Source organism: Falco cherrug, chromosome 7, assembly GCF_023634085.1.
Source record: "Falco cherrug isolate bFalChe1 chromosome 7, bFalChe1.pri, whole genome shotgun sequence".
Taxonomy (NCBI): Eukaryota; Metazoa; Chordata; class Aves; order Falconiformes; family Falconidae; genus Falco; species Falco cherrug.
Window position 1 is genome coordinate 11,747,303 of NC_073703.1, and position 23,694 is coordinate 11,770,996.

General features: G+C 49.3%; 1 protein-coding gene across 4 annotated transcripts; it reads right to left on the reverse strand.

Moving 5' to 3' along the window:
- Positions 1–25: 25 nt before the first annotated feature.
- On the reverse strand, positions 26–22,901 carry DET1 (DET1 partner of COP1 E3 ubiquitin ligase). 4 transcript variants are annotated; one of them, XR_008733150.1, is made up of 6 exons: positions 22,767–22,901; positions 20,893–22,001; positions 17,719–17,909; positions 15,904–16,095; positions 492–6,675; positions 26–403 (listed from the first exon to the last, which is right to left on the reverse strand). XR_008733150.1 is itself a non-coding variant. In XM_055716017.1 (5 exons), exons 2-5 carry the CDS (start codon positions 21,973–21,975, stop codon positions 6,582–6,584), a joined length of 1,560 nt encoding a protein of 519 aa, XP_055571992.1. In that variant the 5' UTR covers positions 21,976–22,001; positions 22,767–22,901; the 3' UTR covers positions 26–6,581. The 4 variants fall into 4 exon arrangements, 3 of the variants coding, with proteins under 3 accessions (XP_055571992.1, XP_055571990.1, XP_055571991.1); XM_055716017.1 differs by having other exon boundaries at positions 26–6,675; XM_055716015.1 differs by lacking the exons at positions 26–403; positions 492–6,675 and adding an exon at positions 11,561–12,124.
- Between the last annotated feature and the right edge of the window lie 793 nt (positions 22,902–23,694).

The following is a 23,694-nucleotide window of genomic DNA, read 5'->3' on the forward strand; positions in this document are numbered from 1 at the left end:
CTTATTAGGCGGAAGGGGAACTTGAGGTCTAGATCTCCTCCTAGTCATCTGTAGTAAACAACTGCATGGGGTCACATCATCTTCCTTCCCTCTTTCTCTCGCTACACACATTTGGAAACAAGGCATGGCGTAACTCTTCCGCTTCCCCCTGGCTTGCAGAGCTCAGTGTGCTGCGCGAGAGGCAACTCCCCCTGTTCGCACAGCATGGAGCACTGTAGTCTGGATCCATTACTGGCAAAGATCTGTTGCAGTGCTTTGTTTTGCCCAAGCTGTAGCTGGCCTGCCAGTGCTATTGGCCAATTGAACGTGCCAGCCCTTCTAAAGGGGCTGGGATCTTGCCAGTTTTGATGCTTCCATCTCTTTGGTCCTGCCTTGTGCACCATGAACTGGATTTTCTGGGGTCCTGGGGAAAGCAAGCAGGGGGTTAGTAGGCCTGAGGAACAATGGAATGCTGCCAAGGAGATTTAAAACACTTAAGTCTTGAACTGTACCTCTGTATGTCCACAGGCAGCATGAGCTTGTCATGGGTCTGTGATGTATTATTGCTGTCCCAGCTCCATCCAGAGAATTTCTGCCAAGGAAATATGTCTGAGGCTCTCTGGAGCATCAAGCAGGGAAGGTAACAGCAGTAACTGACTACAGGATTGATTTCCTGGATGGCAGAGGCACACTGCCTAGCAAAGGGCATGTCCTTGAAATCCATGCTGCCAGAGAAGCCTTGGCTGTATACAGCATATTTTACCTGTAAACAGAGTGTATTTTGGTGCAGCCAGCAGTCCTACTGCAAACCCAGAATCTTCCTTTCTATTATTTCTCTTTCTGTCATTCCTCCTTAGTTTCTTAAATTGCATAATTAACTATTCTGTTCCTCTTTAGAGAAAGGGTACCATGGCAACAAGGCAGTGAACCTCCTTCATGGGGCTGAATGGCATACAGCAGGTTTTGAAAGAAATCGGTCTGCTTAGAAGAGCCTCTTGAGTTGCATTTGACAGAAGAGAAGAAAACAAGATTCAGATGAATCCCCTACCTTACTCAACTGTCTGAATTTGAATAGAGGGTAGGTTATCTTAAAGGGAAGTTCCTTGAGCTGTCACAGATTTGACAGTGAGGAAGAGAGGTTTTTCCATAGGTGTTTGACACACTAGAAGAGCTTCCCCCTCGCTCCAGAAATATAGCTGAGCTTCTAGTGACTTCATATTCCTCTTTTTAAGGAGAAGATACCAGGTCTGCTATAAACTACAAAGATTAACTCTCCCAAGTATCTGGGCAGCTAGCTGGGGAAGGCATGCGTGAACACTGAGGTGCCTTACAGCAAGGCTGGACTCATTTCTGTGCTGAGCACAGCGACGAGCCCTGAGAAAGGAGGAGCACCAGCCCGCGCTGGCAGGCTTCTCGGCGATGTACTGTCTAACACGCAGAAAACCAAACACTACCCTTCTCTACCACAAGCTGCTCATTGCATCAATGCAGAACTGCCCACATCAGATAAAAATGATAGAACAAATTAAAAAATAAGATTGCAAAGAGATCTGCCGTCCTTCTGAAATTTAGGGAAGAACAGATGGGTGATTCGAGAGTTAGAAAACAAGAATAAACTTTTGTCTTATCCAGACGTAGAATCAAGGCTGTGCCCTTTGTAAAGGCCACTCCTTAACACTTGGTTTCTGAGCATTTGTGAACATTTTATGAAGTCCACTAACGCATTGCCACTGGTTGTACAGCGGGAAGTTTTACCTCCCTGTCTGCCCTGCCTAGCTCTAGTAGTCACCCCTACTTCCTCCAACCGACATCTAATATAGCACTCTCTGAGCTGGACAGAAGAGGCTGACGCTATTCTCCGTGGTTCAGCAGCTGGCTCTGTACAGTATGGTGTGGCATTTGTCTTCCAAACCCCCAGCTCCATGTACCCGCCCTGAGCTCTCCAGCACAGTGCTTCAGTTGTGCAGCTCTTCACTGAAGTCCTATTTTCCACCCACCTTTCCTCCTGCCCTGATGGAGCACCCCTAAAGTTATGTCCTAATGATGCTCGGTCTGAGCTGTTTATCCTGCAGCACATCCTGGTCCTCTGGGGCAGCTGTTAGTGAAGTGAGGAAGCACAGCTGCACACAGCAAGCTCTTCCACCTTGTGCAAGGGCTCAGTTGCTCCTTCCTGCACACACTGTACAGTGAAAGAAGTCTAAAAACTCTCTATTGTTGTTCATCTTGCAGGGAATTAACAGACACCAATAGCACTTAATGATTTCCTCACCCTTCAGATGAAACTATTAATTAAGAGCCTGGTTTTAGTCAGTCACTGGTGTTTACCAGTTCTAATTGCTTTTCTTGGCACCTGGGTGGAATGCTGTTTTCTACTGGCTCACATTACTCCTGAGCAGCAATTCGTTTATTTGTCAGTAGCATGGCCACAGCATTAGTGCCCTCACTAGAATCACAGAATGGTTTGGGTTGGAAGGAACCTTAAAGACCATCTAGTTCCAACCCCCCCACCACGGGCAGGGACCCCTCCCACCAGCCCAGGTTGCTCCCAGCCCCATCCAGCCTGGCCTTGGGCACTGCCGGGGATGGGGCATCCACAGCTGCTGTAGGCAACCTGTGCCAGCGCCTCACCACCCTCACAGTGAAGAATTTCTTCCCAATATCTAATCTAAATCTTCCCTCTTTCAGCTTAAAACCATTACTCCTTGTCCTATCACTACATGCCCTTGTACAAAGTCCCTCTTTAGGTACACATCCTCTCCCTTTGGGTTTCCCATTGCTTTGGAACATTTTCCTGTCCACTTCCTCCTAACTTTTGATTCCCTGCTTTCAAAGAAGCCACCTTCCATGAACCAAGCTCAGAGAGAGCAAAGCCTCATCCTGGTTCAACCCTGGCCTTTCCGGGGTTTTGCCCTCCATTTTAAAACACCACGTGGACCTTTCTCCATCACACAAGGGGTGAAACACAGTCTTCTGACTTAGAGATAAGATGCTGCCTCAGGTCTGTTTACCCCATAACAAGTGCCACACCACCTTGGGGAGTCAGTCTAACTCAGTTACCCTTCCCTTGGACAGGGACCTGGTGACTTAGAAAAATAGCCCCAGGCTTCTCCCTAATAGTACATTATTCTGCAAAGAGGAATTATTTCCCTATCCCCAGCAACAAGGACTTTCTACCTAGAGCTGCGGCTTTATCTGCTGAATTGGTGATTTACTATTTCTTCTGTGAGCATCTCAGTGACGAGTCAGGCAGTCAATTTTGATCCCTTTGTGAGATTCAATTAAACCGTTAATTAAGTGATGTCAGTGTCCTTTAACAGCTGACTGCATGCACAAGCAAGCAAGAAGGGGACAGACCCTGCAGTGCTAATAAACTGTAGCAGCAGGGGTGGTTTACCGCAGCCCAGCTGCAGCTGTTGGGAACATCTGCCCAGGTTTTGCTGGCTTTCGCTCTGGTGCGGGAATACCTGGCTCAAGATGCGCTCAAAGTGGGTCAGTGAGTAGGTGTTTATAACCCTAAAGCACCCCTCGGGAGCCTTTGAGAAGTAATGGTTTAAGTCAGGTTATGTTTTTGCACTCAGACTTTGGCAGATAATCAGTGTTGCTTTCATGCCTGGCGTCCCTGCCTGGCCCCTCTTCTCCCAGCTGCCCCTCCAACCTCAGCCCATGACCTCTCAAACCAAAAAGAGATCAAGGACCCTCAGATCGTTTTTGTGCTTTTCCAATGCTCTCCTCTCTCTAATAGGTACTCAACAGCAGCGGGAACTGCTCAGAAATTTTACTAATGAACTGCCTAATAGCATTCCAAGTTCCTGTGCTGATGGTGAAGCTGGGCTGTGGGGTCCCCTTGGGGAGGTGCAGAGGGGAGCCCGGCCTCAATGCTACTCCCTTTTCTTGACACGACTTGCACCTCCTCTGCTGCACCCTCCAAGCTCCCCCTGCACCAGTGCCACTCCGAAGGGCAGGGTCCTCTCATTCCCCTGCAGTTCATAACTCTCTTCCTACGACCGCATCTACTGAGAGTCGGAGGCTGCGCCCCTGGACCCAAACCTCTCGGCAGCTACAGAGCCCCAACAGCCATCGCTTGGGACAGCTGCTCCCGGCAGCAGCTTCACAGATTGTTTTCCAAAGAAAGTAGGCAGAAGGGAGAAAGCACTGGGTGCTAGGGGCTGAATGCTAACTAAGGATGCAGGCAACAAAAAGGTGGGTCAGGAAAGAGAGAGAACATGGGGGAGAAAATGCAGGAAGAGAAAATACAACATCAAAAAACCCATAAAACTTTCCTAAGGCTAAAACTGCGCAGCTGGTGGTCCAGAGTCAGCACAGATTAGGAAAGGATGTAGGGAAGGGCTCTCCAGAATCAGGCTAGATGTAGTCTCCTTTGTTGTTCTCCCAGCCGGACCATATCAGAAGCACGGAGTGGCCTTGCTTGGGAGCCCTCCCCACCAGCATGACCAGCTCTTTGGGGCTTTCCCTTCACCATTGTAAAGAAGGCATGAAGACCATCCCAAAGTTGTATTTAGAAACTGTTCCAAAGCCTCTCCAAGCAGCAATGACAGTGCTCAAAAACCTTTCTTCCCTTTCACAGCTGGCTCCAAAATCCCTCCTCTGTGCCTTGCCACTTAATAATTCATTTTGCAAAGCCAAACTAAGCGGGCGTGGCTGGGATTGATGTCCACCGTACCTCCTGGCCACATCACTAAGACTCCAACTTTGGGCCCTTTCTCCCTCTGCTTGCCCCTCTGTGCAGGAGCAGGTCAGGCTTCCCAGCACACACAGGACTCCAGGTAGCAAGCAAAACCTGGGGCCACAGCCAGGAGAAAGACACATATTTCAACCCCCAGCCCCTTGGCAGGTCCCTAGATAAGGTGGTGAAATAGGACTCTTATCTCTTCATGCACCAGCCTGCAGGCAAACATCTCGCTCTCCTAATTGCCAGCCACGGCTCTCACACAGCCCCTTGCCAAGAGCTGGATGCTGCCTTTCATTTTGCTCCTGCCAAATCCACAGAAGTAATTTATCAATTTACTGACCAAGTAATCACACTGACCAAGGAATGCAAATGACTGTAGACAGGCCAGCCCTCTGGGCTTCTCTGTAATGCCAACAGCCAGGAAGCAGCCTGCTCCAGTGCTGGGAGAAGCTCTGAACGGATCACATCTCGGTCCTGATCGTAAAATCAGCCCTGTTTACAGAAATCCCTGCAAGAGAAGCAGTACAGCCATCTGGGGAGATCCCCTTCCTAGTGATCCTGCAGCCAAGAGTGCTGTCACCAAGGTGCCAGTGTAAAACTGGGACAAACTCTGCTGGGTCTCAAGAAACCACAGGGCAGAGCTGCTTTCCCCCACCCTTATCAGAGCCAGCAGGTCGGCATCTTCAAATCTGAGCCCTCTCTGGGCAAGAAGCTGGCATGGGCAGAGCCACTCTCGGTGTTTAAGGGGCAAGAGGCAGGACAAGGAGAAACGAACTTGGACTTTGCTGCCTGAAGCCAGATGGGCTGCACTGCACAATCGCGCTGCCAACATAACGTTCGTCTGCCCTGCTACAGGGGGCCTGGTTTGGCTGCCAGCTGCCCTTTCTCCCTGACAAAGAAGGGTTTTACCAGCATTAAGGACTCACCTGTCAGAGCTGAGCCAGTGACCTACCTACACTGCTGCAGGTATCAGCACAGCTAATCTGGACCTTACTCCAACCTCAGGATCAGCCCCTAAAAACCAGGGCAGCAGCAATGAAAACCATCCTTCACGGCCGAAGACGCAAGAGCACACGCTGGCTTGGTGACGGGGGCGATGCCAGTGTTTCAGGAGGGATGTCCCACCCGCGGGGACTCTGCCGTTGCTGCAGTATCCCACAGGATGCAGGTGCAGCCCAGAAGCATTGGTCTGGGCTCCCTGCTGCTTGCTGCAGGAATGCCAGCACCCCTCACCTCTCCAAACTCACCATTTGAACCGTTTTCTCCCCAGAACCGGTTGCTGGCTGCAGCAAGGCCGTTTCCACGCAGGTGGCTGTTTCTCCCCATTGCCGTGGTGACAGTGCTAGGTGCCAGCAGGCCGGAGGCGGCAGGGCTAGGGCCATATCTCCCTGGTGCTCACCAAGGACAGTGGGTACATCTAATCCGACGTTGCTCCATTTTACGCCTTTGAGGAGCACCAAGCAGCTATCGAATGACCAGCTCAGCGGCAGCGAGTAGGCACTCGGAGGGATGTAACACTGCCCACTGCTCTTATTAACGCCCTAAAAATCATGTCAAACAGCGTCCAGCTGGCTCTGGCAGGGCTCCTCTGCCACCTGCCTGGCTCTCAGCCCTCTGAGCCCCCTCGCGCAGCCAGTCTCAGGCATCCCCTGGCTCCAGCAGCCCCAGGGCTGGGCTGTCCTCCAGCAGGGCTCAGGGTCGGATGTGGATGTCAGCGCTGCCAGCACATCCTCACCAGCCCCATCCAAGGCAGCTGCTGCCCAGTTCACCAGGCACTGGGATGGAGACAGTGTGCTGGGCCACACAAGTTTCTCTTGTACCACTCTGACTCCTTACCTGAGCCTGTCACAACATACCTGAATGGAGGAAGGACACTGGTAGATGAGAGGACGAACCTGTGCAAGAGCAGCTTTCAGGGGTCACGGTGCACTGCGAGGAGCAGGGGCTCAGTAAGTCCTCCAGGCAAAGCCAGGGCTGCTTCGGCCCATGCTTGGCATGTTGTAAAGCTATTGGGGAGAAAGAGAGAGGAGGACAGCCATGGAGAGTGAAAGTAATGTGCTCCTGACTATAAAAGGGCTGAATTCAAACTAGTTCTGTCACCCACAGAAAATAAACTCCTCCAAAGGCTCCAGTTCATTCCTGGACAAAGCAGAATGCAGAAAATGTTGAGGGCTTTGTAGTGTTACCCACAACTTTCTACTGCCTTGTTGCAGTTTCTATAGGATTTTCTTTCACAGTGGCCAAATGTGTCGCTCCTCCTCTAGCAAAGCTCCCCTGGGGGGCACCTCTCCCTGTGGTCCTCCCCCCTTTGGCCTGCCAAGGGCCCTGGGCACCCACCAAGCTTCTCCCTGCCACACTCTAAAAATTTCTTCAAATTTTCAGGTGCACTTGGCACCCTCACACAACCAAGAACTGACAGCAATCACCCCACTAGCAAACTGAAACTGCACCAGCCAGAAGGTACCCTAGGAAAAGGATTTGACTTCCAGGAGGAAAGAAACAAGAGACACTATAAAAAATTACCTCTGTAGAAACGCAGCAAAGACGGTAGGCTCTTACAGTGTCCTCCACTCCTCGTTAACCAAGCAAGGGACAACATGTTACCCAGGTGCTGCAGCACAGCCCTAAGCAGTTGGGACTAGGGGCACTGTGCCCCTTTTCGGTTCTCCTCCCATGTAGGACCACGGTAGTCACTTGTGAGTTACTGGTTTCCAGGCTGCTAGTCTAAAACCGGTGCGGTATTTTTATGTCAAAACATCAGGAAAAGAATGTGCAATTCAGGGTTTTTCCCACATCAGTATTTTTCTGAGAATTCATTTTCTTACACAGTAAGTACAGCTCTTCCCTGAGAGAAACAAAGGCAAATCAGACCTTAGCCAGCAAACGGCTCTAGCAGGGGATACTGCTGCCTGATGAGCAGTCAGCCTGGTGGGCAGGTAGTGCCAGGCTGTTACTGCTACAGTGACTGACTTTGCACAGCTCAGCCCACGTCCCCTGCAGCAAGGAAAAAAATAAAAATAAAATAAAAGCCCTTTCACCATTCCCTCCTCCTGAGGAGTATTTGGCCAGAAAAGCTTTTACAACCACATGACAAGACAGGGAAGCACAAGGACTCAGACACATCAATGACCTGAAACTCAGAACGCGAGGCAAAAGCAAAACCACAAAATCTTGTCCCGTTGCTTGCACACAGGACCATCTATTTGCTCTGCAGCATGCACCTATCTGATAACAGGTTCCCACAAGGATGAAAGCTGATGGAGGGCCACACATCCCATCGCCATCCAGCCTTTAACATCTCCAGCTTCACCACAGCCCTGAGAGATGCTGCAGGAAAGCAGCAAGACATAGGACATAAACAAGGCAAGCGATTTCTTAAAGCATCAGAAATCTGATTCTTCTGGCTGGATCAAAAGGACCAAGAGAAGCATAACAGACACAAGCACCTGAGCAAAAGAAAGGTCCTATAAGTACACAGAGAACATCAGGGAGCTAAATCAGGGCGAGCCACTCAGGGCTGGAAGGATAATTGAAAGGAGTCTTTAGTAGATACACCATTAATGGATACACAGGTTTGAATCTAATGGGATTTCTGTGGCTCGCTGTCTAATGTGGTTTAGATAAGAAATACCACAAGTGTCCTGCTTTTAGTATTTTTTTTTTTTAAAAAAAAAAAAAAAAAAAGAAAAAGGAAAGGCAGCACAAGAAGTAACAAAAGATGGGATTCTGCTGCCAGCCAAACATAGTTTCCGAGTCAAGCACCTCGTCGCTTAGTGCCTATCTGAAAAGCCACGGGCTCAAGAGCTTTCCCATACACTCAAGGTCTCCAAAGGAAAGTACCACAGAACTGCACACACGAAAACAGAGGAAGTGTTCAAAGTGGTTTTCACACCCAAGATGCGGACGCTTAGAGGAACTAACACAAACAGGGATGCTGCTAGGTTGACAGAGCAGCAGTGGATTACAAGTGGACCCCAGACTTTGGGAAGGTCCCGTCCACATGTTCTTAGCCACAATGTTTTGCAAAGCTGCGTTATGGTTGGGAACGGCATGCACTGGAAAAATCCGAGTGCCTCAGCCCAACCTAAAAGCAGTGTACAGGCAATGGCTCTTCTGCCAAGCAAGGTGTGTTCAGTTTTTGCCTCTTGATCATGGGCCACCAGCAGAAAATGGCCACAAGTTTATACAAATGTTATAAACAGAATAAAAGAAGAGTCTCTGAATACAAGTTGGGCTAGTAATAATGTACAAAGGGGAAAACGTAACTGAAGGCCAAGAATCCCTCCCCCAGCATTAGCTCATGTAGACAAGAATTTGAGAAATCTGCAGTAACTACGGAAATGTCTCAGGTAGGAACATCCTGGTCCTCCAAGTGTCAGGAAGAGGCAGTAAACCCACACACAATATGCCTACGTAGTCCAAGGCACACCGCTGCCGGCTCTTAGCAAAGGGAATCTCATCTGCACCACTAAGAATTTTGGAAGACAAAGAAAATAAATCAGGCTCTTAAAAGCAAATTCTGTTTATTCATTTTCATCTTGTGTTGCTAACAAATCTTCGTCCTAACCTAGGAAAAATATCAGGTAGAAAATATCTCCCCTTTCCTCCCACCCTCCCCACCACACACACACTTTTTGTTTCTTAAATAAAAGAATCAAAATTTCAAGCATGAGAGATTTTTCTTTCAATATATTTCTGTAATAAAATTAACTCTGTCGTAGATACAAAATGCAGCAGCCAAGACCAGAGGATCTGCTATGCTACTCCAAGGCAATTAGTACCCAGAATGATCAGTTTGTCTGCAAACAGAATAAGAAAATACTTAGCACTTATCCAGCACTTTTTATCCATGAATCTCAAATTGTTTTACAAAAGCTGAAAATATGTTTTTGGCCTCATTTACAGAGAAGAAAACACCAGCTGGAACAGGAAGAGATTTGCCCCCAGTCACAGAACAATTCAACAGCAGAGCGAAGAACAGATCTCTGGTCTCTCAGCCCCAAGTCCAACAATCCGTGCCATGCTCTCTGCTTCACACAGGACAGCCTGAATCTGGCAAAAGCCCCCAACTGCAGAAATGCTGAAGTAGTTGATATTTTTGCCAATGAAAAAAAGCCTAAACGGAGATCTGACAGCTATTTTAGTAAGCACTGACCTCCCAAGGCTGTGATGCCAAGGAGTAAACCCAGCCTTGAATGGAGCTGCTGAGAGCTTTGGAAAAGAATGAGAAAAAAAAAAAAAAAAGAAAAAAAAAAGTCTCATACTGGAAGCGTGAACAAATGTGAGTGGTGCAGAAGGAGGTAAATCCATGATCTACAATGTGCAAATGATTCTCCACTCGGAGCTCTAGTTGAATGTTTGAGGAACAGATCACAGGATAAAAACCTAAACCCTTGACAAATAGTGTTATTAGTTGGAGAGGAACCTGGAGCTAAAGCACACACAGCCTGACATCTCCTTTATTAGCAGTCTTCTGACCTGACACTGCTCCTGACAGACCTGAGAAACCAACAGTGCAGTCACCAGGAAAAAAAGGGTGGGGAAATACAATGTCTTACCCTAGAAATATGCTTAGCAAGGCCAGGAGAGAAGTACCACAAGACAGAGAGTAAAGGCTGATTCAAGGACCTCAGAGCACCCTCCACTACGAGGTGCACCATTCATGCTGTAAGCAGGCACCAGCACCTCACACAGTTATTTTCCTATGCATTACCATGCAAAATGAATGCACGACTTCAACACTCTTCTTCACAGGCATGAGGCCACAACAACACATCAGCCACAGCTCATTTTGGTCCAAACAAGACACCCACAGGGTCCTTTAAAGTAGAGGGTCTCCCATGTGTAAGCACCAATTTTCTAATGCCCCCCTCCGTGTCTTCTACAGGAATGGGACAGCAGCAAGCTCCAGCTTCCGACAGATCACCTCGCAATGCTGGGATGGTTGCGCTGCCCGGCAGCACACAGTCATAAACCAGCCTGTGTGCAGAAAAACCCAAATATTGGCCTACAACCAAAACCTCCATCTTCAAGAGAAAAGAGCAGGCCAGCCTCCTCACTAGCCCACACTGGCAGGTAATATTACACCCAGGAGCTTATTTTATCAGCAGCATAAACACCGCAGTGGTCCAGTCAGCATCGACACACCAGCCAGCCGGGCTTTGAAGCCCGGGAATATCGAATCGGGTTCTCACAGAGAACAGCACATCAAACAGGGATAGGTAAGCAACCTAAGTCAACCAGCTCATCTCCCAACTGCAAATCTGCAGCAACGCACATAAATTCAGGCCTCCTCCCCCCTTTCTGGGCAAACCCAAATGCTACTAATTCTCCGTGCTTGTACTCCAACCTGCAGGAAGGTGCCAGCAGCTGGGTCTCCCTTCCCCTCAGCAGCAGAACCTACAGAAGGCCGTGAGGATTCACCCCCATGCTGCAGAAAAGTCCTTCCAATGTGAGCAAGGAGCCAGTGTGTGCTCCCCACTCCCCTCCCAGCCATCCATCTTCCTTCTGTGCCCACCTCCTCGTGCATTAAAGACACAACCAGCTGCCCCGGCTCTCTGGTGTTAACACAGCACTTTTCACTTAGGAGCTTTTACAGATATTAAGGCACAAAGATTAAGTGACTTGCATAAGAGTCAGGAACACACCTCACGTCTCCCAATTGCAGTGATTTCTCACACCTTTTTTCCCTGACCTCTTGCATATTAAAATCACATGAGTAGATTGCATGGATGAGAACGGGATTTCATTTCCCTAGTAATACTGAAGATACAAACACAGGTAGCTGTATTTCTAAGCCCTCCCCTTGGCTACTATACATTCCCTCTATGACAGGCTGTTTGTCTCAACAAGGTAGGAGAGCACCAGTGCAGAAGGGAACACTCCACAATGTGTTGCAATGCTCCATCTTTGCCATCCTAAGACCTACAACAGGAGAGAAAACAGACATGTCTCTGGGAAACCAGGAAAGGAACCTCAGCTACACTTTGTTCATCAACTGGAACAGGGAACAGCAGCAGCGCTTAATGCAGCAGGACCTCTGCAGTAGACACAGGGTCAGAAGAAATATTCACATGCCTAACTTGAGCAGTTCGGCTTTCCACAGCTGGGGGCCGTGTGAGATGCCAACTGGTAGGAGCTCCCAGGTCAGGTTTCTTGACGTGACTGATGGTTTGGTTTCCTAGAAGGCGTGAGTGTTTGGCTTTGGTGTGTCTGTGGCAGAGGCCCAGACCCAAGGAGAGCAGCCGCTCCAGCTATGCGTCGTACTACGTGCAGCTGTGCCTCATGTGGAAGTTAACCACGTACTCTGCGTTAGTGCGCTGCACCGAGATGGCAAAGGGCTCAAAGGGGTGGAAGGTGAACGCAACCAGGCGTCGCACTGTGTGGTTGATGGGTCGCCCCAGGAGTCCCGCCTGGATCTCAAACTTCAGGAGGCCAGAATCACGAGCGTAAAATCTGAAAGGAAGAGAAAGTCAATTATGGCTGTTCCCGACTATGACTTTGCCGTCTGGGCTCTTCACACACAGAGACAAGTGCCCTTCTCAATCCCTGGTACTCCCTCAGGGGCATGAGGTCCTCAGCTGGCTGTCTGGCTCTTGGTCATACAGGAAAGTCCCTCCTGGGGCAGCTAGTTTTCCACTGTCTAGAAAAGCTTGACTTCATTTTAGTATCATCAGCGAGAGAACTCTGCCTGTCATTTTGGTGGATGTAGCTGACTTTGCAAGAGGGAATAAGTTTCGTCCAGACTCCACCTGTGCTGGCTCTCCATCCTCTCTTAATGCAAGCTGCTCCCCTTGATCCCTAAGGCTGATATACTGTACAGAACTGAGCTCACTTCCCTCGGCAATGGCCGTCACTCCAAGCATAAGGCCACTCCTTCCCACTCCTGGTGCTGCCAGGTAGGCTTTACACTGCTGCTGTTGCGCCTCACTACAGCCCCATTCAGTCAAGGAAGGTGAACAGTTCAACCCAGTTCTGCTCAAGGGTGCCAAGTTGTGCTTTAAACCTCAAGCAAGGCTCTGCAGTTCCTTTTAGATTTGCATCAAAAAAGCATTAACAAGACAGGCTGGGCTGGAAGTACCTGGTGGATTGTGTTCAACAATTACAGCAAGGGCAGAGCTCAAGGGAAACCTTGCGTCTTTCTGCCGTCACCCACAAACCTGCCTGTGGGTCAAGTTCATTTGCGTCTCCAAACAGGTGAGCTCTGGAACACAGCTTCAGCACAAAGCAAACATTGCCAAGGGGATGAGGCCAACAGCACTGAAGAGACAGGCAAGTCTAGAAAGCCTTTTGCTTCCTGAACCTTCTCTGCGTACCCTGTGTACCACAGCCCAGGTAACACCGCCCAGGACATAAGCCCAGGTAATGCCACTGCCCTGTGCTGCTGTGGGAACAGAGGACCCTGTGATGACCCCACCCTCCCCAAGACTTCGATGGTGGAGGTTTCTGGATGTGGTACCTTCACAAAGCAGCTGGGCTCTAACTCAAGTCCGCATCCTCAGGTTGTCTCAGTTCGTGAAGACCATTTTCTCTGCTCTTTCAGTTTCGGGCACAGAATTGCCATTTTGCCTCCCAGCTGTTTCCTTTTCCACCATTACTTAGTACATATGTGTATTTTGCATTTTCCTCTGGTTTTAACTCGGCGAATGCTTTTAATCTCAAAGCACATTTCCCCCCGCCAGCAATACAATGCACTCAGCTCTCAGCCTGGAAGAACGGGTGATGACAGACACAGGCGATGCTGTTTCAGGAGCAGACACACTCCACATTTTAACAACACAGCCTATTGAGAACCTCATGTTCTTCCTGGAGGGCCACTCTCCTCTCCCTTCCCCTGAATAAAAGTGCTAGCAAGCCCTGCCTGAAAATTGCACACAAGAACCCAGGAAGAGAATCACAATCTTGGTATTTGGTTTTTCAAAAAGCCCTTTTCCTCCTACACAAGGCTGGGTATGCAGAGGGTCATTCTTTAAGTAAAGCACAGTCCCCCGTCTGCTCCTCTCTCTCCCCAATTCACAATAATTTACTACTCAAGATGAAGCTCCCTGTAATCTCAAAGATGTGCTCAGTTTGGTATTTTAAAATGTATTTTTAAAAGTGCTCTGCAATCAGAAGCCATTTCCATGGGCTCTCACTCTGGGGATAAATTAGGCGCTGCAATATAAAATTGTATGTCAACAGAAACAGCAAGACCAGCCTTTTCAAACCGTACAAAAATGGAAGATTTATCTGCAGACCAATTTTTTGGTTAAATGGCTCCTTATTAGCCATCTAGATGGATTTTACAGACCTCCCACTATAGGGAAGGCTGTGTTAGAGCCTCTTCCTCACAAGTGCCATCATTTCACCTAGTAAATACCTCTTCAAGCCTCCTCAAAAGATACTGGAAGACGGCAGTGATAGGGAAACTAAAATACTTCCCGCCCGAGAGCAACCAACCACTAGTCTCTCAAGTGGAGTTGAAAGTTGAACCTTCTGGGATGCAGAAAGGCACTAAGGGTTAAAAGGACACAGTGCACAGAGGCACTGAAACCAATGTGTCAAAGGTATGGAGGCCTTCCTATCTCCCACGTCAGGCCAGGAAATTGCACACAGATTATAACACCCTTAGCTGCTGAAGGGTTTTGCACTCCAAACAATTATAGGACTTACATTACAAATCCTGTGGCCCCTTATTTCCAAGCCCTCTAACCACAACAGGCAGCGGCATTATTTTATTAATCCCTTTGTTTTGCATATGAGAAACACAGCAGTACTATTTCAGCTACTGAATGGTTAAGGTCAGTGCCTTGCCTTCTGCTTACTTTCCAAAATCCAGGAGCCCCACTGCTCTGAGGCCCTATTCAAGTCCTAATTGACTCTGCACAGCTTTGAGCTTTTAAAGCTCTGGCTCTGAAATGCCGGTTTGCTCAGGGGAGGGAGGGAAGGTGGCACTTCGCTTTGTTTACTACAAAGACTTAACCTCAGCAAATGACTGCGGTTTTGCTCCCTTTTGTCTGCAGGATCCATACGCAGGTTGGCGCTGGCAAACAACTGCCGCCCTGCGAGCTTTCCCAACGTCAGGCATGACAAGAGGGAAAGGGCAGGCTATTCTCTGCAGATAACATGGGAGCTGGAGATCAAACCAAATCATACAGGCAGAAAAATCAATTAAATATACATAATTTGGGAACCGAGAGCGCAGGAATAATCAGAGGTTCCCCACCACCTGAGTCAGGGCCAGGAAAGGCATGAAACCATTTTCCAAGAATGCAGATGAAAATAAAGTTGGGAAACCAGCCAGAACGGTCTCCCTAGGCTGCCTGAGCCCCCAACAAGTGTGGAGCCACTAAACAAAACACTTAGGCATTGAAGGCTCTCTTTGTTTTCAGAGCATAGGTTTGCTTTTGCAGTACTGTAAGTGGAAAGCCTATTCTGCCTGGAGAACTCAGCCTCTCTGAGTCTTTCAGGATGGAGATGTTGGATTCTTAACTGCTACTACTTGCAGCCATGGCTGCGGCTAACAAAAAGAAAGAAACAGACCTGGTGTTTCCGCAAGAAGCATTGCAAACCTCCTTATTCCCAAGCTTGGACTTACTCCTTCTGGCAACACTGAGGACTCAGACAGAGTCTCAGAAGAGGCACAGAATGGCCCTTACACATGACTAAAACTCCTACTACAGAAACAAATTCCCTACAGGTCACAGAAAGAAGGGGGCTATGAAGAGAAGTACAGCTCCCAGGGTAAGAACTGTAAACAATGAAAGTCTGAAAACAGCTAAATCGATACCACAAGCATTCTGAATACCACCCAACCCAGCTGCTATTTTATTCATGGGACAAACCAGATCACCCTCGCCAGCTAAACCCACATGCTCAAAAGGGATCCTCCCAGCACAGGGAAACAGGCATCCAGAACCATATCACTCTGCAGCCCAAACAGGATGACAGGACTGCAAGAAGAGGAAGAGGAACAACAGCATTCATGTGGAAAAGGCTCAGGCTTCACTTCCCCAGGGCAGCTCAGCGAGAAGACCTGAAGAGCCCTCCCACACATACAAGATAAAACAGTTACTGCAAGAAGAGAGGCCAAGCTTTGTGGGACTGCTGAAACAGACTGTCTGGTGAAAGGATGTTATAAAAGAAAGGCCTTAATCTACTCCCTTTCCTGCACATTTGATGCCACATGGGAGAGTGGATTTAGAGCTACTCTCGCACTGCTCTCCTCACATACAGCTCCTTGGCCTGTTTCATACCTTATAGGGTGATCACCGCAGGTCTTGGGCCGCTCCATGACTGACACCCACTTGTCATCATAGCTGAAAAGGGAGAGGTCGAGGTACGGGCTGCCACTGTACGACTGGGCGCTGATCGGGAGCTGGCCCAGCAGCCTCCGCACGGCCTCCGTGTGCCCTCCATACTTGGCATTCACAATAGTGTCTTTGAACCTGCAGCAAGCCAAGAAACAGGTTTTACTCACAAAGGCCACAGGTGAACAGCACAGCTTGAATAAAGTAAGGAGTAAAACAGATAGGGAAAGAAAAACAGCAGCAGTGTAAGAACTAAACCAGCTCATTTCCAAAGATGTATCACAGTGATTCAAGCACCAGCCAGTTCTGGTGACCTTTTTATCCTCCCTCGTCATTACAGTTTCTGCTCTGAAAGTCCAAACTGACAGAAGGACAAGACCGTGCCTACCCACAAGGTCTGGCCCCAGCTGCTCTGCAGTACAGGAAATGAACAGGATCAGAAACAGGGAGAGGTGGATTAGCAGTTTATCAATCAATCCAAGTTCTACCATGAAGCCTGGAAACAACACACGCAAAAGCCAGAGGGTTTCACAATTAACAACTGAGCCCTTAATGCTGACTTGAGAATCCCCTGCTCTCTGGCTGCTATGTTTTAAATGCATACAGGGAGAAACCTTAGATGAGGAAGAACCTTGATGAGAAGCCTAAAGCTCTTCAGAAACTACAGTGAGCTGAAAGTTTTTCCTGGTGGAGAGATTAACACAGGCTAGATTTCCCTTTTCAAGTAAAATTTGAGCTTTCCATGCACAAGAACAGTCAGATCAGCTGCATGGATCATACATCACGGAGGGTAAAACATTTCCATTTGGCCAGAAACACTCAGTCAGCTCACTGGAATTATGCATTGTTAGTTTGCTACGGAAGTTAAACACTCCTGTTGCAGGCCCTTATAGCCAAGGGGATGAAAAGATTCTCCTCCCTAAGACAAGGCAGGAGTTCTTCAGGTGTCCGTGGTGAGCTCTCATTCTCTCTCACACTAAGCATTATGGATTTCCTGACAGGCAGTTCTAGAAAGCTACAGTCAAGCTTCCTCTTACTTATGGGATGTCAACCTAAAATCAACAGCGCTTCATGCCCATAAGTGATTGCCAAGTACTTTGGATGATGGGAAACAAGTCACTGGAAGAATAAAAACACCCAGAGTCACATAAAAATATATTCCAAGAGAAATAACACACTCTGCATCATTAAAACCACATTCTACTGTTAAAGCACATTCTAGAAACCCAGGTTATTTTGCTATTTTGCCCAGATTTCACAATACGTCTACAGATGAGCTTCCTTTCTCCTAGGCAGTTTGATGAGAACCACAAGCTTGTGACTGATGTTGGAGATAATGCTACAGAACACAGCTTGAGACACGCTAAATTCAGAGAACACCACTTGGCAAAATATGTCCAATTAGATGGCTAATCTTATCTTCAGGGACCTAAGCTACTGGGCAGTAACACTCCAATAACCTCCAGAAGAGTTACTGCTCAAGGACAGCCAGAAACATCTTTCCCTCAAAATTTCTCTTCCTTCTTCTAAGCACTGGATTGCCACTGCTTTGTTCCTTCCTGTAACAAGACAGATGCCACAGAATATAAAATCAGATGCATGGGGCTGCAAGATGAACTATGTACAAGCCAGACCCTTGCATCACCCAGCAACTAAAGGAACTGTTTTTTTCAGGATTGCCATTGTTATTTGATACTAGCCTTCAGCTGATGGGGGTGAGCGTGTGTCTATACGGTATAAAGCATGCTCCGAATGGCTCACCGGCGCTGGATCTGCCTGGCAAAGTTGTTGCTGGAAGCTGAGCAGGGGAACTGGACCGCCTCACTGTGCAGGGTGGCATTCCTGAAGAGGTCACAGAAGTTCTCAAACAGTTCCAGCAGCTCATCAGATGTATTCTCGAATACAGCAATAACCTCTGTGGTCACCATGTTGTACACAACAAAAAATGAAGGCTGGGGAGAGAGACAGAGGCAGCGGTTACCCAGGAGAGTACAGGTGGAGAAGCTGTCCCTTCCTTCTCCTCACATGACACTGCAGACCCTATCCAAATTTCCCTGCAGTGCAGGAGAATCGCACATGCTCACACTAATCCATTCTGCTATTCAAATGCTTCAACAGGTACCAAATTATCCACCTCTATACTGTTATTATTTATGAAAAATAACGGGCTTCCAATTTTTCAGCTCAAACTCTGTGTCAGTATTTCTGTTTTCCTCTCTGCCCTCCACCAAATCCAAAACGCTTTCTAAAATGCCAAATTTAATTTTCATTCCTGCTGACAAAATCATTTTAAATCCAGTGCTAGCTGGCCACAAATTATTTTTCCCTTTGCATAGAGATATTTTTTCCCCCCTTCTTAATATTTCCATCACACAGAGATGAGTCTTTTTACTGTACTGTGCATATACCACTGCCCACAAAAAGTTGTGCCCTCCAGGCACCCTGCCAGCACAGAAATGAAAATATGAAAGACATTAATGATTTCTTTTTAATGCCAACATTCTTGTGCACGAAGGCCCAGGTACCATGCTGTGGATTGGCAATGGCAGTGTTTCATGGCATGAACAAGCAAGAAATCAGGAAAAAGGTGACATTGTGTCAGTGCAGCCACACCAAAGGGAGATGATGCTCCCATCCCATTGGGAAAGGACAGGCTTAATCCTTGGTCATCAAAGGTAGCTTTTGTTAGACAGGAGTGCTAACAATCCCAGCACCCCAAAGTAAGAACCCGTCCTTACTTCAAAGGTAACTAATTCCCATGGTATATGTACATATCTGGTTAAATCTTCTGTCATAAAGATAATTTCTAAATGCTTCACCTCCTGCTCCCAAACGATGCTCAGGGATCACAGCAGGCACTCTGCCCAACCCACCCGCCTGCAAATATCACAAGGCTTGTTTGTTTTACAGCCCCAAAATAAATGTGATAATACGATCCAGCCCCCACATGTCAAAATGAAGCGCGCTAGATGAGGTTACTCACTAGACTACCGCCTAAGGAAAGGGAAGCCCTTCTGAAACACAGGGTGGGAGCAGAGAGAAAATAAGAGGAGACAGCAGAAGGAAAAGCTATTTACATCACTGAAGATTGCAGGGAGTATCCTCCAACCTTAAATATAAAAGTTCCACTGCCAGTTTAACACACAGACACATCTACAGGATGCCCCTGACCAGAGAAACTACCCTCACTGCTTTTTAGCAGCACCTGCAACACAGGCAAAACATCCCAGCATGGGTGGCAGAAGTCGAGTGTCACAGAAATCACGCAGCAAAGCTGTCAAGTCTATCAACACAAGCCTAGAACAAGAACAAACCCCAAGCTACATATACACCACAGAAAATTGTGAAGGATTCAGTGCAGACCATGACAATACACAAGCAACCCACAAGCATGAACATCCTCAACTCTCTTGGCAGAGAAGCCAGAGAGAAGAGAGGAGCCTGAAATTGGATGAAATCTCACATCTCTCTCTGATAGATGAAAAAAAATGGGACCTTTAGATATTTTGTGAAACAAGGTTTCTTCAGGAAGCCCTAACACAAAGCCTACATTCAGGCAGGTGTGTGGAGACTGCTCTACATCTGGAATTATCTCCTGAAAGAACTGGGAAATTAGATGCTTTTTCTCCAGCATAAAACACACTGCCTGAGGAACACCGCAAACAACCACAACCTACATCTTACAGTAACCCTGGGGCGAAGAGAGTCAAGAGCGCGCTGCAGCAAAGCAGGCACAAAAGCCTTGGTAACCACAGCAGAGAGGGAGCCGAGCCTAACACAAACACTTACATCGAGGTCAGAAGCACCATTCCAGATACCAGCCAACAAGCAAAATGCTGCAGGCCATTTCCACAAAGCTTTAATATTTTTGAGACAGCCACTCAGTTTTACACAAATAGATAAAATGCATTAGATTAAGCCTTACCTACTCCCTCCCAAAGCAACTCCACCAAACAACCACAACGTAAGAGAACAATAAAATCAACAAGTCATCTTCCAGAAAGAATTAAGACTAAGGCAACATGCAAAGAACTACTGTCTATTTCTTCTACGATCTAAGTCCTGGATCTGGCAAACACAGGGAGGAAGAAAAAGAAAAGCAAACATCTGGAGAATAATCAGATCCGGAGATTTATTACAAATTCTTGCTAAATACTTTCAACAGAAAAAAAACCACAAGTGGGTTAAAGGAACAGAACAGGTTAAAAAAAAATCCTTCTCAGTTTCACAGAGCTCAAAACCTGACCACCACCCTAACAGTAGTGAAAAGATATGATCAACCTGCAGAATGGTGAAATGTCTGGAGGGACCCAGCACTGACTAGGCTACATTTGCTCTGATTCAACTTCTTTAGTACTATAACGAAAGCAGAAGCAATTGGCACATTAGCTAGATCTAGGAGCTGCTACTCTAATTTGGAGAGATCATAAATAGTATCTCTCATTGCACCTTGAAAGAGTAAGTACGTAGGTAGAACAGAAAAGGTAATTCTACCAGGGACAAATGAAGGCTATTATATATAAAAAATATGCTTGATGATACATGAGAAATGGGAGAGACTACCTAAGTGTACTATATGAAATACCAGCAAAAAAGAAAAACCAAAAAAAAAACCAGCTGGGAATTTGAGTGGGGAAGAGGGTTGTACAACATCTATGAGCATGGGCAACAACCTCGGGAGAAAGGGGACTCAGTAACCATGTCAGATCTTTTCTCTCTTATTTTCAGTTGAGATGGAAGTGATGAAATTATGAGAGCAAAAGACACAGTTATTCAGTTATTCAGTATCAGAGGCATCAAATATTCACACAAGAATGAAGTACCAGGGTTCCTAAACATCATTCACAGGGTCAGCTAAGAATCGCAGCTCACAGCATTGCACCTGCTTCAGCACTTGACCCAAAGCAATGAGCAGCCTGAGGAGGCAGGCAGTACCTGGGAAGGATCCGTCACCCGCAGCGTGACCACATCTTCGCTAGTGTATTTGATAAACAGATGGTTTTCATCCAGAAGCTGCATCTTCCACATGCGGAGCTGCCTTAACTGATCAAAGTACTGGAAGAACCTTCTTTTTGCTATAGCGCTTCCATCCTGCTCGGCCCTTCTCCACAGGTACACCAGCAGCCTGTGCTTCAAAGAGTTTATGAAGGGCTCTTTGTAGGGGTTGGCCATCCCTGTCTGAGTATCCCGCTGCACCTCGGGATACACCGCAGACAGAGTCAGGAGATCGTCCTCATAGCAGAAGCGGCCGATAGTCCGTACATCAATGAATGTACCCTCAGGTGTTACCTGAAAGACGTGAATAGTCTGCTGCTGCACAGAGAGAATGGCCAAGATATTCTTATAGAGGTACAGCCCCTGGTTGTGAGACAGAATGACTTTGTCACATTTGAAAGTCCGTGTGTCACAAAGTCTACCTGTGTGGAGGTCTATGATATGCAAGGAATAATCCTCCAAGGGGGACCGGGGATTAGGCGTTACCGACTCACTGTTGCGGTAAACCTCGAAGAAGGGAGGATGAGGCTCCTCGGGCAGGTACGCGGCAGAGCCAACAATCACGTATCGACAGTCATCAGTGAACAAGCTGCACTCCCGGTTCAAGTGCTCCCCATTGGAGGCCACATTGGTGATATGGAGCAGGACAAAGAAGCGTTCAAAGAGCCGCCCCCGGATGTTGACAGATCTTTGGTCATTGCCGTTGGCCAGGATCTCTCCCTCATAGCCTTGCAGGAGGTCTTCCGCCGCCTGGCAGCCTTGATACTCGTAGATCTCCAGAGAGGTCTGGTCAGAGGAGAAGGCAATGAAGTAGCGACCGTCAGGGGAGAACTTGCGCAAGAAGCAGGGTGGCTTCTCCACGTTGACCACAGTGAAGTTGGGGAAGACATTCTGGTGGAAGACGCGGACTTGGTGCCAGTGGGTGCCGGCTTTGCCTGAGCTGATCCGGCGGCACTCCAGGCGGTGGATGACATTCTGGTTCTGGATGCGGCGAGGCCTGATTGTGGGGGCGTCATGGTCCATGGTCAGAACTCTACTTCATCTTCACCCTGCTAGGGAGAGAGCGTACATGTGCCCTGGAACTACTCCAAGGTGGGGGTAGAACTCAAGAGTACTGGGGAACCTGCTTGCATGGATGGTGTGAGAGAAAGCCCCACAGCACCCAGGGTGGGGGGTGGCTGAAAGGTGCGGACTTGCTTTTGGAATGGGGAAGGTGCCACTGGACACTGGGAGAAGGTGGTGAAACTAGGAAAGAGACCTCAGTGGGAGATACCAGAGGAAATGGAGGGAGCCCAGAGATAACCCCAGTGCACTGAGGGGTTATAGTATCTGCAGGTCTGTCTGATGAACAGGGAGACACAGAAGGTTCTGGGAGGGGACGGAGGGAGCCAGGAGGGCAGACACAGGTGGCCACCAAGGGAGTGGAGGGAGGCCGGGGAGCCGAGGATAAGCCGCAGACCTGCTCGCTGACAGGTACGGGGGGGCAGCCTGGAGAGAACGGAGGGAGCTGGGGGCGGGGGGGGCACAGGAGGGGTCACCGGGAGGCGTACGGGCCTGCCTGCCGAGGGAGGCGCAGGGAGCCCCGGTTCCCCGGGAGCTGTGAAAGGGCTCGGAGCTCCAGGGGAAGCCATGGGGAAGCTGTGGGCCCGCCTGCCGATGGGAACGGGCTCCCAGCTGCTCTCCCGCTGGTCTGGGGGGTGAGGGGGGACACGGGGGAACCAGGGATCGCGGTGACCCCCTGACCGGGCAAGGACCCGGGGAGGCCGCGCGGCGGGGCCGGGAGCGGGGCGGGAGGAGGCCACAGCTTCGCTCACCGCCCGGGCCCGCCGCTGGGTCCCGCCGCCGCCGATCACTCTATGGCCGCCGCCATCTTTCCGCCACCGCACGACGACGCACCGCGACGGCAGCGGCGAGAGGGCGTTACCGCCACACTTCCGCTTCCGGCCGCCGGGCCAGGGAGGCGGCCCGGGCCGGGCCAGACTGTCAGCAGGCTCGGAGCGCCCGCGCCCCCTGCCGGCAGGAGGGAGCGCTGCGGGGCGCGCCCGGGCACCCTCTGCACCCCCGCACCTACACCGCACTCACCCGGCACCCCCTGGACCCATCCTGCACCGCCCGCTACCCCGCACCCACCCCGCGCGCACCAGGTACCCACTCTGGACCCACCCTCCAGGCCCATCCCTACACCCCGTGCACTCCCAGCACCCCCTGCACCCATCCTCCAGCCCCAGCCCTGGGCACTCGCTGCACCCTTACATCCCCATCACCCATCCGGCACCCTGTGCCAGCACCCCCTGCACCCCGGCCACCCCATCCCAGCACCCACCTGCACCCTCACTCATCCACCCCAAAGCCCCCTGCATCATCCTGCGCCCCAGCACCTCCTGAGCCCCGCCATGCCTTGGACATCCCAGAGCCCTCCACCCCCAGGTACCCCCTGCACTCCCAGTCCCCACGCAGGGACATCCCAGGGGACATCCCACCTGCTGCCAGTTGGCGTGCACCCCGACACCCCAACCCCAGCACTGGCAGCAGGGACTGGGGGCACCCCTTTGACCTTTCCGAGGGGCTCGAAAGCTTTTTGCTCATGCAGGGCTCCCCGCAGCCTCCCCCATCCCACCCCACGCAGCAGCTGCTGGGGCACCTGGCCTTCGAAGGGAGGGAAGGAGGAATGTCGGGGGGGCCTTGAGAATTATTTGCCAGCCTCTTGCCAAGGCCGAGCCACCGTGCTGGTGCTTGGAGCCC

Bases quoted from the DNA above. Each gene is read 5' to 3' on its own strand.
- DET1 (XM_055716015.1), bottom strand. From the start codon at position 21,975: ATGGACCATGACGCCCCCACAATCAGGCCTCGCCGCATCCAGAACCAG. The intron at 17,910-20,892 runs GTACTGCCTGCC...CTCTCTCCCCAG, and splicing joins GGGTGACGGATCCTTCCCAG to CCTTCATTTTTTGTTGTGTA. The intron at 12,125-15,903 runs GTATGAAACAGG...TCTTCCTTTCAG, and splicing joins TGCGGTGATCACCCTATAAG to ATTTTACGCTCGTGATTCTG.